Source organism: Gigantopelta aegis, chromosome 3, assembly GCF_016097555.1.
Source record: "Gigantopelta aegis isolate Gae_Host chromosome 3, Gae_host_genome, whole genome shotgun sequence".
NCBI classification, from domain to species: domain Eukaryota; kingdom Metazoa; phylum Mollusca; class Gastropoda; order Neomphalida; family Peltospiridae; genus Gigantopelta; species Gigantopelta aegis.
The window spans coordinates 11,468,032-11,482,429 of NC_054701.1; the positions used below are offsets into that span (position 1 = coordinate 11,468,032).

The 14,398-nt window shown below is 39.8% G+C and overlaps 1 protein-coding gene across 1 annotated transcript; it reads left to right on the plus strand.

The window, feature by feature from the left end:
• The first annotated feature begins 6,749 nt into the window (after positions 1–6,749).
• LOC121389579 lies at positions 6,750–9,568 on the plus strand. The gene is made up of 2 exons (XM_041521249.1): positions 6,750–6,912; positions 8,664–9,568. The coding sequence occupies exon 2, from the start codon at positions 8,832–8,834 to the stop codon at positions 9,345–9,347; it is 516 nt and encodes a 171-aa protein (XP_041377183.1). The 5' UTR covers positions 6,750–6,912; positions 8,664–8,831; the 3' UTR covers positions 9,348–9,568.
• The last annotated feature ends 4,830 nt before the right edge of the window (positions 9,569–14,398 follow it).

Below are 14,398 nucleotides of genomic sequence, written 5' to 3' on the forward strand. Positions count from 1 at the left end.
TGTAATAATTAGTATAACAAATATATCTGTTATAACTGGTTTTAAGGCTTTGCTTTGTTTGACAAATTGTTTTTCTAAAGTTGTTAAGAGCTTCTAGCAACCTGCTACAATACCAGGGAGCACAATTTACCATCTCAGTGTAGGATAAGGATACTGTGTACACAGCTGGAAACACCCATGACCCTTTTCAGTGTCTGCCATCCAAACATAATTTTTTATTGTTTACAATTACTTCCTGCCGCCAGTACATTTTCAAAGTATTAACAACACAGACCCAATTAGGTGTCTCAGAGCTGCTGCGAAATTAAACGTTTATTGTATGCCACGTGGACTCACTGCAAGATAACATTATTCTTGAATTGAGATTCACACAATTTGTCTCATATGCTGAACTGTAAGAAAACTGTTTATAAAATAGCTTGCTCTGGCATGCTGGTTGGAGCTGTTTGTGTTCAAGTTCTAGGAGCCAGAATAAATTAAATAGTTCTTCGTCTAATTACATCATGATTTATTATTATTATTAGCAGACAAAACTTTTAAGGTTTATACTAAAACAAATAACTGCTAGCATCTAAAAGCAAAATATTTAGCAAAAGTTAAGTTTCCGATTTTTAAGTGCATTACAAAGTTTTCAGTGCAGTTTTCTCAGATTGAAGTGGAAAGGAGATAAATGGTTCTGGAACTAACCCCACGATATGTTACAAAGTTCATATCTGGTATATTTACATCACTTGTCTTATCACTGGAGTGATTTATGTTATTCATGATTGGGTAATTTGAAATATACTTTGGGAGATTGATACCATATATTTGAGAATTCACATGTGGTATGTTTACATATTTTATGTTATTAATGGTATGATTGTCACTGTGTGCTTTAGTATGTACAATATGAATAGCAGACTTCATATTTAATATGGGGGTAGTTTTTATGTTTTCATTTGTTTTATTGTGCTGTGAGGCGCAGCTCATATTTGACAGATGTGTAATGGGTATGCTTATTACATTTATCCTTATAAGGATGATTTTTAGCATTTGTTCAGAGACGTGTGGACTGGTCACATTATGTGTTGTGTTGAGAAGGATATAGTCAGTTAACAACAGGTGAGCCAGACCAATATAACTGTCGGTAGGTCCATGTGGGTGGTGAAGATCTCCCTGCCTGTCCTAGCTATCAACATCCGTGGGCATACCAGAAAATCTGCTTGTGTTTGGGGCTGTTGAGTAGTGAGGTCCTGTGCTGTGTCTGCCTCTTTTCCTGGATTGTATCTGGTTTTTTCCTGGATTGTATCTGGTTTTCCTGATGCGGTGTTGGAGACTGGGATGGAGTTGGTTGCCGGGCTGGAGCTGGAGGCTGGGCTGGTATTTGGAGGTTGGGATGGTGTGCTGAAGGCTGACATGGTACTTGTGGTTGAGGTGGTGCTGGAGGCGGGGTGCTGCTGGTGGCTGGGTTGTTTCTTGTTCGGTTGGGGATGTATTCTGTACCATCAATAAACAGGCGATCAACCTTTAGAAAACCTTTCTTGTTGTTCCTACGTGCTTGTTTGTATATGGGATAAAGCTGTTTACGTCTGCCCGCAATCTCTTGGTGAACTGATCGTTCAAGCTGTAAGGTTTGCCAGCATCTTAGCAGCTTTTAAAATTCTGTCTTTATCACCGATTTTTACAAAATGGACCATGATAGTTCGTGGTCTTGTGTGCGATTCGCGAAAAGGACCAAGTCGGTATGTTACTTGGATAGGCGCATTTGTAATGTAATATCCTGCTTCTTTTTGAGAAAATCTGTTAAGACTTGCTCTGTGTTTTCTGGTGGGTCACCGTCTTCAATTCCGTGAAACAGAAGGTTGAACCGCGTTGATCTGGTTTGGAGATATAGTATTTCATTATGAAGTCGGTCGTTTTCGTCTTGTGTCTCTTTTAGGTGATTTGCATGTTTGTTTTCGAGACATTCAACAGGGTTTTTTTCTCTCAAAGTTTCTACACTAATTTCATCGAAACTGTTAATACGAAACTGACAGCTGTCCTCAATTTTATCAATCCTTTCATGTGCAGATTTGAAACCAAGATTTAGCGACTAAGTGAATTTTCTATTGTGTTAATTTTATATTCTATGTTTTCAAGTCTTTCAGTTCTTTTAAAATTTTATTGGTGGTGGACGAGAATTTTGAGATTTGCTCGTTAGTAGAGGCAGATAGACTGGCGATTTGGTCACAAAGACTTTTACCCATAATGGCGTAGCGGTTGTTGTTTGTTGCATGGTATCTGCCAAGAGCACATACTTTTGTTGACCTGTCGTATATACCTGCTGATTCGGCTGATTTAGAACATGCATTTGAAAATTTGGGTTACCATATTCAGGTGATTTCGTTATGTCCGAGAAGTTCACTGTGGACATGAGATTCGCGGGACTAGGGCTGCTCTCGCTTGTTGACGTTGTTTGTTTTTGTTGCTGATGCTGTTGTGTTGTAATTGGCGCGGCCTGCCGAGGTTGCAGTTGCTCGTTGTTCGAGTGTCTGGGCATATTCTCACCTCAAATTTGTAGTGATTTGTTCCAGGTGATGTTCGACACATATTTGTGGCGGTATTACCTCAGCTAAGAAATCTGCGTCGAGTAGGTTCTTGTGTCGTTTTGGCAGGATAATTGTGTTGCACCTGTCGCCATTTTGTCACGTGACCGTCCTCGAAGGTTGAAGACGAAAATAGGTTACTGACGTAATCCGGTTACGGGACGATATTTATAGTTACGGCTGTTGTAAAGATAGCTCACCTGGGAAATTTGAGGACTTTTGGTATGTTACTGCAAATGATATTCTGCAACTATCCTGAAAAATTCAGCTCTGTACTATTTATTTCCGGGTTAAAGACTAATTTTTACCTAATGTTCCTTGACTATATATTCAACATGCAACATTTTATACTTTTTCTACATTTTCTAAATACCATTTTAGTTTTACCTTTGACCGTGACATGACCTGACCTGAGCTTGACGTCTAAATTTGGGGAGTTGCCTCGTGCATGTTTAGGGTAAATATATGTTTAATATGATGCTTTGAAACAACTTTTATGAATATTGTCTAAATTTGACCATGACGTTCACCTCTAACACCGGGTATCCGGGATTTAGGCAGAAAATATTAGATAAAATTTTAGTTTTTACTTTCTAGTACTTTCTAGTTTTGACGAAGGATTCTGGGGATGTAAATTAAAGAATCTTAGAATAGTATTTGCACAGACAAACGTTGTAACAATTCTCTTACATTTTTGGATGCATTTCCGTCGAATTGGAAGTATACCTCTTTAATTAAAACACATTATTCTTTGTTATTAGGATGGAAAATGTTGGTGGTTCTAATTAATTGCTCTTATTATTTTTGTTACAATTGTTGATCATTGATGTTGTTTTTACATTCCTCCATAAAATAACTGTATACATGTGTGCGTGCACGTGAGCGCTAGGGTTCAAAATATGGAGTAAAATATTTACTGCTGTTATTAAAGAGACATTCCTGAGTTTGCTGCAATATTTAAGATGTTATCGACTAACAGATACTTTTTAATTATTGAACCGGCCTCGGTGGCGTCGTGGTTAGGCCATCGGTCTACAGGCTGGTAGGTACTGGGTTCGGATCCCAGTCGAGGCATGGGATTTTCAATCCAGATACCGACTCCAAACCCTGAGTGAGTGTTCCACAAGGCTCAATGGGTAGGTGTAAACCACTTGCACCGACCAATGATCCATAACTGGTTCAACAAAGGCTATGGTTTGTGCTATCCTGCCTGTGGGAAGCGAAAATAAAAGATCCCTTTCTGCCTGTCGTAAAAGGGTAGCCTATGTGGCGACAGCGGGTTTCCTCTATAAAAAAAAAAACAGTGTCAGAATGACCATATGTTTGACGTCCAATGGCCGATGATAAGATAAAAAATCAATGTGCTGTAGTGGCGTCGTTAAATAAAACAAACTTTACTTTTTTTAACGATTGTAATGATATATCAAATACATTTTTCTGCATAAAAAACGTGTTTCTGATCATTCTAATATTTGTACTTGGTTAAATCTCATGTTATTTCCTAAAATATAGTTTTTTCATACGTACGAAATTATTTGAAGACAAAATCCAGTTTGGGCTTCTTACAAATATTCAGACGACCAGAAACATTAAATATACAGACACTGATATTCTAAACAAAAAAATATATGTAATATGTAAGTTTAATCGTAGAAATATTTCATTAGTCGGAAATATCTTACAATGCAGCAAACTCAGGAATGTCCCTTTAATAACAATATAGCAGGTCAAAAGAAATATGTCCAGCTGAGAAAAATATGTCCTGCTTGAAAATACAGCATGAGGGCAGGGCTTGGGACAGTGTGCGAAGCGTAAGGACCGCTGAGATATATTTTAGAGCATTACGAAATTAAAATGTAGGGGAATCATGAGCTAAACAGCAGACTAGATAACCGTGCATACATCTCTTTCTTGAAAAATTACCTGCAGGTGACTTCCTATTTCGAGCCCTGCCGAACTGATGAATATGTTATTGTTCTCATGTTCAGCGACCGACCGATACAGAACATCACACAAACATGACCCTATTACAGTGCGTTTCCGTCGCTAGACTGCAGAGTACACTGACAGATACAGCTCGTACATCACAGGATGCTCCAGATCAGATACTTTAAGACTGCACTACAGATGCCTCTGCCGAGATCATTTTGAGTATAACTAACGTTTGTTTTTGTTTAACGACACCACTAGAGCACATTGATTTATTATCATTGGCTATTGGATGTCAAGCATTTGGTAATTTTGACATATAGTTTGAGAGAGGAAACCCGCTACATGTTTTCATTAGTAACAAGGTATCTTTTATATGCACCACCCCACAGACAGGCTGAGGGTAGTACATACCACAGTCGTTCATATACCAGTCGTGTTGCACTGGCTGGAACGACAAATAGCCCAATGGGCCCACCGACGGGGATTGATCCTAAACCGACCACACATCAAGCGAGCGCTTTCCCACTGGGCTACGTCCCACCTCTTTACTGAACCAATGCAAGGGTGACAGGCAAGGCTATATATATATATATATATATATATATATATATATATATATATATATATATATATATATATATATATATATATATATATATATATATATATATATATACTGAAGGCCAAAAGAAACTTTACCATTTTCAATTTGGAATTTAAGAAAAAATGAATTGTTTTTAAAAAGTAACTCAATCCAAAATACATAGCCCAAACACAACAATAATGTATGCAGAAAATTATACCCGCCCACTGCACGTTTTGGGTGGAACACAGAAAAGTGAAAAACTCGTGCACTATGAACAACAGCAATTGCACGTGCAATAAGGGTATAAAAACGGTTTAGACGGCATGTCAGACATCCACACAGATAAAAAAAAAAAACCCACCATAGGAATGCCACGACTGACACCAGAACAACGCGAGAGAGCCCTGGGTATGATACAGATGGGAGCTACTCATGCCCACATCGCCAGAACCTTCGGTTGTTCCCGTGTTACTGTTACAAACTTGATGCAACGCTACAGACAAACAGGGCAGACATCAGACAGGCCAAGAACAGGCAGACCCAGGGTGACTTCGCCCCGTGATGACCGGTACTTGCGTACCTTGCATCTACGAAATAGCTTCCTGACAGTGACGTCATCAGCAATGAATGCCTTAGGTCACAGGTTTAGTAGACCAGACAGTGGCCAGGCGACTCAGGACTCATGGAATAAGGGCTTACAGACCATATAGAGGACACTAATGCCGGGCTCAGACTACCAACTGCCACGACGGAGTTGGCCAACTCGACCGTTGCGTTGTATTTTGCCCAACTCGCCACTAACGACTGGTGCGCTCAGACTAACAACTAATCGTCGGCAATCCACCACGATCGTGACGTCATTTGTATGACGTTGCATGCACACGTGATCAATGTAGATAAAACAGATGAGAATGGATATTATGCATGGTGTAGCCGCGGTCGCCATTGTCAGACTTCGCAGAAAACGGAGACTGAAGAGGAATGGTCAACCGTGGGCTAGGCCACATATTGTTGATCATGGGGAGCAAGGTGCTTTTGAAAACCTTCTCCCCATCCTTAGGCTTAAAGAGCCAACCCAGTATAATAATGTTTTGAGAATGCCGTCAGACATTTTTGACGTCCTTCTTGGATTAGTGACTCCCCTGATCACCAAGAAAGACACATCTTTCAGACCGGCAATTACCCCAGCTGAATGACTAGCAGTCACTATACGGTTTCTGGCTACCGGTAAGTAATTTGTTGCACCTGCTGTCACATACTGTTGTGTATCATGTATTATGAATTTTCTTAAAGTCGCATAATACCTGAAACTGTTTTAGTACTTTATTTACTTTACTATTTAATTTAAGTACATGTATCAATATGTGTACACATACTTATAAATCATAAAAAGGCACACTTCAAATCACATTGTATAATTATTATATCATGCGTTATTGTTCAATATGTATCTGACAATCGCAACAGGAAATCATACACGTGAGTTGTGTGAACCTTCCCCACCCGAAACACACACACACACACACACACACACACACACACACACACACACACACACACACACAGAACATGGATGGATGGATGGATAGATAGATAGATAGATAGGCGGTGATAAGTGGACTTTGTTCACAAGCAATAGTTTGCGTACCAATTGTCTCATTTTGTTCAGTGTACTGTTGTTATTTGTATAAATTCAGGATTTTTTTTTCAGGAGAAACGTACAAAAGCTTAAGTTGGCTTTTCCGAATTGGGGCAACAACGATCGGCGAATTCGTTCCTGAGGTCTGTGAAGCTATATACACTGTGCTCAAGAGCAAGTACATGAAGGTGAATCCTGTTCAGTCCATTCCTTGACGTGGTGAGGGGGTTGTACGTCTCAGTGACCCAGAGAGCTATGCCACTAGGAGCTTTGGCTCCTGTTAGGGACACCCAAGCTTACTTGGTTAATGGGTAGAGTCTAGACAAATATGGATTAAGGATGAGGTAACCCTAACAAACCTCGAGTGGTGAAGTCAGGGGTATTGGGCCGCACGGCGCACTCTAATAGACTACAATGCCATGCACCAACAGCTTTTATGACTACATTTCTGACCAGAAGACTATTATTCATAGACACTGCTGGTCTCAATGTGTAGTCAAAAAGCGAACGAAATCAAAAAAACTTGTTTGTGCTAAATTAATAACACAAATAACATAAACAGGCGGTAGCATTTATTAAAGGTAATTTACATTGTATACTAGTTAGATCAGATGAGTAACATTATTGTCATAGATATTGTAGCTGAAACAAAACAACATAACATATTCGTTTCAAGCGTTTACATCAACAAATAAAAAATAGTTCATACCCCCCCCCCCCCCCCCCCCCCATCCTTGTGAACATCACAACCATAGAACAATGAATTAAAATGCATCATGGGACTGCAGTAAGTAAAACATCTGTGAACATGAAACAATCTCTTTTAGCAGTTTTACATCTCAAGCATAGAGGTGAATGTCTGATTTCCATCAGATGGAGGACTGTTGATGGTGCCGTTTTCATAATTATACCAATTCTGTCTAAATCCATTGACCTGAGTAGTCGATGTAGAAGGCATGGTTTACATTCTGTATGACTGTGTTTGTGATGGTTCAACTTGTGATACTTGTGCTTATACATGATTATCCCATTTTCCCATATTTGCTCTGAATATAATCTGCTCTATTTCATTTTGCACGATCAGTAGTACCCTGCTGTCTGTAATCTTTCTTAATTTGCACCCCAGGTTTTTCAAATAAACTGTAATATCATCGTCTGGTTCCTTTTGCTTACTTGCCTCTATAGAGTTCTTCATTGCGACGAGTAGCTCTATCTCGGCCACTTCACTGTCTGTCCTACTTCGTTTTCGTTTGGATGTCTTCGGTGTACTACCATCTTCATTCACCTGCTTGCCACAGCTGTCGGACGTGACGGGTTTGTTCTTCCCCTTATTTTTTGCAGACTGTGTCGTTTTATCTGTCTCCTTGTCTTTATCCTCTCTACCCCTGCGTGTGCTGTAACCCCACCGTGGTGCAGGGGTGTAAGATTCTCTTTGAGAATGGCCAATACAGCACAAAATTGAAGTTTTGAGTGAAATTCAGTATCCGTAAAATTCTGTGATGTTTGTGTTTTTGCACAGTTCTTTACACTGTTTTTGTTTGTCTTGAATTTTTATATTGATGTTGATCATCACTTTATTTATTTGCATTACCATAGTTTGACACCCAATAGCCGATGTATTTTTCGTGCTGGGGTGTCGTTAAACATTCATTCATTCATTCATTCATTCATTAATTCATTATCCTCTCTACAGTTGTCGCTATTGTTGGTCGAGTTGGCTTCATTAGTTTCCATGGTATTGTCCAATGCTCCAACCTCTTGCCCATTCTCACCATCATCGTAATCATCATCGTCGTCGATATCCGAGTAGCAGACTTCAGAGTTTTTTTTATGTCACTGTCAACATCAGACTGAAATTATAATTGAAAAAACAAATGCAAATAAACGTTTGTGTTCGTGGACATCCAATAACAAAAACGTATTATTCCTTTATTTACAGTGCCCAGGAAACCAAATGGAATGGAGGGAAAAGGCCAATCTATTTCAGAGCCGGTGGCAACTACCCAGCTGTTAGGGAGCTCTGGATGGAAAACATGTTACCCCCAGACCTCCAATTGGCTCAGGTTCAACGTTTTACAATTACAAGTCTACTTTCTCTATTGTGTTGATGGCTCTCGTTGATGCAGATTACAAATTTATGTGGGTTGATGTTGGTTGCAATGAAAGAATAAGCGATGGCGGAGTGTTTGAAGGTTGCAGCCTCCAGCAAGCGCTGGATCGGCGTTCATCCATGTTCCCTGATCCTGCACCATGTCCTGGAGACGAACGACCACTGAGCTACTATATCATAGCCGACGATGCTTTCCCGCTGCAAGAAAATCTGATGAAACCGTACTTGCACAAGGATATGATTCATGAACATCGCATTTTTAACTACAGGCTCTCTAGAGCACGACGGGTTGTGGAGAATGCTTTTGGCATTATGGCAAACCGCTTTCGAGTCTACTTCACAAAAATTGCACTTGAACCTTCGAAGGTAACGAAGATTGTCCTGGCAACGTACACACTACACAACCTGCTACGAGAGGAGATTGGAATAACAACTGGAGTAGCTGATGTTGAGGACTTTAACACACACAAAGTCAGTGATGGTTCCTGGCGAAATGATCCTGTCTTGGCATAGGCCACACTTCCTTCGGGGACCAACAACACAACCCGTGCTAAGGCTCAACGGGAATACCTGGTCCAGTACGTCAACTCTCCAGCAGGCTCCGTGTCCTGGCAACAATCTATGATGTGATACTAGTTACAGTTATTATTGACATGTTTTCCAATTCAGTCTGACGTTTTGTTTTTAAAGTGTATTAAATATTAATAGTAGTATGTTTATAGCACATAATTATGTACCAGATGCATTTCTTTTCTATGTGCTTATCTCACATTAAGAATGCTAATAAATACACAGTTTACAAAGTATAATAGTGTTCATTATGATATATACCTCATTGTCACATGATGTTGAAAAACTTTTCCTCTTCCACACATAAGGGCGAAGAAAGCTCAGGTTCTCCAGAATCCATTCCTGACGGTGCGTCTTCTTTGTGGCTGCACTCCCACTCTTTTGCTTGTCTGTTTTCAGATAACGAGAATACTGCGTACGTAAACTGTTTATCATACCACGATGAAAGAATTTTAAAACGCCCAGAAACTTTAGGCTGTAAGAAAACAAATCCTTTTCGCTGAGTAGTATTCCTGATAAAGTTAAATGCCGTATTTAACAAATATCCATGGATCTTCATTATTTGGAATATGTGACGTTTACACCACGATGTTGAGGTGGGGGGTGCATAGGGGGAGGGGGGGGGGGGTCTTGACCATAATGTTGGTTTATCTACCTACTGATATCGGTTGAGTGGCATTCATTGTTACAGTTTTGAGGTAATGCATCTACCTACTGATATCGGTTGAGTGGCATTCATTGTTACAGTTTTGAGGTAATGCATTTCCAAGGAATTGAATAAGCGGCTAATAAGACAAGACCAACATTAAAATCCCAGGTAATCTATATTGGAAAAGCATTCCAACGGAAAATCATTTGTATTAGCATAACAATACTTTTTAAATAAATAAGTTTAAAAACATTCCTCCCAGTAGACAAAATGGCATTTAAACAAGAATGGTACTGTTTTCGTATTTTTTCGAGGGAACAACTGCCCTCTGCTACCTCTAGTTACAGCCCATGCGTGTGTGTGTGTGTGTGTGTGGGGGGGGGGGGGGGGGGGGGGTGTTACAAAATAGTGTGACGTACTTATGGATTCCTGCATAGTAAATCATACTTGCTAATAGTAACTTTGTATTACTTCGTAAAACATTTACTGTGTCTTCCATACAGAGATGACAACGTACATACCACATAAATCCTATGCCATTTCAGGGCCGTAGCTCGGAGTGTATGTGTATGTGTGTGTGTGTGTGTGTGTGTGTGTGGTGGGGGAGTAGTTAATAGTCTAAAACTCCTTAAACGGTTATTAAGAAAAAAACAAATTAAGTTTCTATAATTTTTTTCGAGGGGGGGGGGGGGGGGGGGGGGGGGAGAGAGAGTTTCTATGGCCCTAAAATGGCATAATATTTACGTGGCCCTGCATTTGAAATGAAATTTTACAAAGAGTTGGATCATACACAATAAAACAGATTGAACAGTACGTACGGGTCGTTCCAAAATGTTGCGCAATCTCCCAAATTGCTGCATACTTTTGGTTTCTTTTAGAATAGTTCTTTGAAAATGTGTTGTATAACACAGGGTAGGAACGCCACATTTCCACCATTTCCTCTTCTTTTAAGTTGTCCGCCATGTTTACTTTTTGTGGATGTTGTCACATGGCCAACGTGCTGCGCTGTGGTTGGTTGGTTGGTTGATTGCCGACGTCCCAGTTGAGTTGGGAATACGCTCAGACTGCCAACTGGCCGTCGGGTTGAGTTGTAGTTAGCGCTCAGACTACCAACTAAAGTTGGGCCCGATTCATTTTTGGAATCGGATAAAACTGCGTCTTAGGACTAGAATCGAGTTGTAAGAGCGCTCAGACTTGCAACTGAAAAGTCGTAGAAGTCTTTAGCTCTGTGAGTTGGCCAACTCCGTCGTGGCAGTTGGTAGTCTAAGCCCGGCATTACTGACACCACAACATCGTCGTTTGAGATTGACATGGGCTAGGACTGTACGACGTTGGCAGCGACGTGATTGGCTGCGGGTTCTTTTCACTGATGAAAGCCGGTTCTGTTTGTTCAGAGTTGATGGAAGACAGCGTGTGTACCGCCGTAGGGGAGAACGAGTGGCGGCTTGTTGCGTTTAGGAGGTCGTGTCATATGGTGGAGGGAGTGTCATGGTGTGGGGAGGTATCTGTGCACAGGAAAGGATGCCATTGGTCATCGTTCACAGAAACTTGACAGCTCAACGTTACAGGGATGACATTCTTCGTCCAACTGCAATACCATTTCTCCAACGGCAGCCACGTGTTGTCATTTTTCAGCAAGACAACGCCAGACCTCATACAGCCAGAATCGTACAGAACTTCCTTAGAGCCAACAACGTACACGTATTGCCGTGGCCTGCACGCTCCCCAGACATGTCCCCCATAGAACACCTCTGGGATGTTTTGTATCGCCGTGTTCGACAACGACCACACCCTCCGGCCAACCAACAGGAACTGATCCAGGCCCTTCAAGAAGAATGGCAACGTGTCCCACGTGACCTCATCAGACGACAGATTTTGTCTATGCGTCGGAGAATGACTTGAGTGATTGTCTGTATGCTTTGCATGTCGTCCATGAAGTTGAAAGCTCGATTTGTGTACACCACCTCGCTTTGGGAAAATGTGACGTCATTATCAGATGCTGAATGACACTCATTTTTAGTTATGTTAATGTTGACATATTGATCTAGTCAATATATTTTACCTCATGCGACTATCTTTTGTTGTTTTTACACCAGAGTGATTTAAAACTATGGTAAAGTTTCTTATGTACACTGTATATCTGTGTATATGTGTGTGTATATATATATATATATATATATATATATATATATATATATATATATATATATATATATATATATATATATATCCATAACTATGCTATAGTGGAATTCTCCTGGAATATATATTATATTTGTATGGTGTTTTGATCAAATATATTATGTATAATTACATAATTGTATATACACACACTAATTATTACCATCTAATACTGATGGCATTTTAACTGTTGTCGCAATAGCCGATGTATTTTTCGTGCTGGGGTGTCGTTAAACATTCATTCATTCATTTAACTGTTGTTTTTATTAAAGGTCCAGTCTTATTGAACATTATTAATACATTTTTAGACAAAATATCCCTGTCTAGATATTTTTACTGGTTACCTATTGTCGTATATGCATAGCACGTAGGCTAACATAATCGCCCAAAAACTGGAAATGTTTTTTGTTGATTATTTAATTTTGGGTTGTTGTTTTTTGTCAATTCGTTCAAAAATTAACAATTGGGTGGGTGACATCTGAGAGTAGAGTATATTTATTATTAGTAATAATAATACAAATAGGCTATCTTGGCAACATGCTGATTTCATTATTTATAACGAATAATAAATTGTACAAAAGAAAACAGGACAAGATTGTTAACAGTTTCATTGGAATATTTATTTACATGATTATATACTACTTGATACGCACTATATACAGGAATTTTTATTATCTATTATCATATTGGTAGAACCAAACTTATAAATGTTCGATTATAGTCTTTCATTGGAACGTCACTAATAGCCGTGAGTTAAACAATGTACCAATTTAGTCATTTCATATTACTTCACTTAGTATTTTAATAAACACTTTTTGGACTACACGTGAAAGTGTGTTAGTTGTTGACACATGAGAGTGCCTTTTATGTAACATCTTCAGTACAAAAAACATATTTCAACTGAATGTTAAGACAAACATCAATGTTCTGATTTAGGTGCAAATGTGGAATATTGTGTAGCTATGGCTTCTGCAATGTCGAAACATAGAAAGCTGGGAATGTTAGACTCCGAGATAGAGGCAGGTTCTGCTGGATTTGACATCACTCCATCACACAGCATGGTCATCAGTTTGTCGGTTTACCTTGAAATAACAAGCAATGTAACCTACATTATTAATAAAAATATTGTATATATAAATACATGCTCTTGTGTCCATTTATGATTAGTCACATTTATTTTTGTTTCTAAGAAGATAAATGATAAATATTTATGTTGTTAAAAATGATATAGCTAGACGTAGCCCAGTGGGAGAGAGAGAGAGAGAGAGAGAGAGAGAGAGAGAGAGAGAGAGAGAGAGAGAGACCGTTTAACGTGCACATATACTACGAAGGTTTCCCACACGCCTGTCACGGGCTTAGCCTCTGACATCGTCAGTGACTAAGTCCGGCCCAGGAGGGGGTATGGGGGGGGGGGGGTAAGTTTGAGGTGGGCGGAATTTGCAATAACACTTAGTATTTAGGTCCGAGACCTAAGGCCAAAAAGAGCTGATTCTTTCGACTCATGTTTGGACAAAAATTAATCCAAAAATAAAATTAGAGTGCTCGTCCAAAAAGGTTTTAAGGTGATTGGCGCAATTTAGACGGGCTGCCAAAGTAAAGTGCGTCGGAATGTTTACAAAAAAGATAAACATAAAATTTTGAACCACGGCCAAAAAGCTTAAAGTCCGACTAAGCCCAAAACAGTGGGTTTACCGTCCTAGGAATGGTTTGCGCCTACGGCGAGTTGAGGAGCGAAGTTCCCATCAAGTTCGGGATCAGGTTCTTCCTATGTAGGAGTTCCTGGATGACTTGGTGTTAGACGTCGCCAAGGACGGCCTTGATTATTCTGTGAATGGTGTGGCTATGCATTACGGAGATAAGTACTGCCTGCCGGTACACGTCCTGGCGCCGCTGAGTCACCACCAGTCCCGATCGTTGTCCCGGTGTAAACGGAATGCATGTCCTAGGTTTTATTTACCTAGGAACGCAAGTCCTAGGACTTACGTTCCTTAGGAATACTGGTCTGACTGCCAGGATACCAAGTCCGGGCCGGACTTGCATTCCTGGACAATCAAAATTGAAGTCCGGTGGTACACATACAAATTAAATTATAAATGTAAACAAAACGAAAAACAGTTTCCTTTCTGGTTTATTTAATTAAAGGGACATTCCCGAGTTTTCTGCA

What these genes read in the sequence shown, in the direction of transcription:
- LOC121389579 (XM_041521249.1), top strand. Translation starts at nt 8,832, where the DNA reads ATGGCTCTCGTTGATGCAGATTACAAATTTATGTGGGTTGATGTTGGT.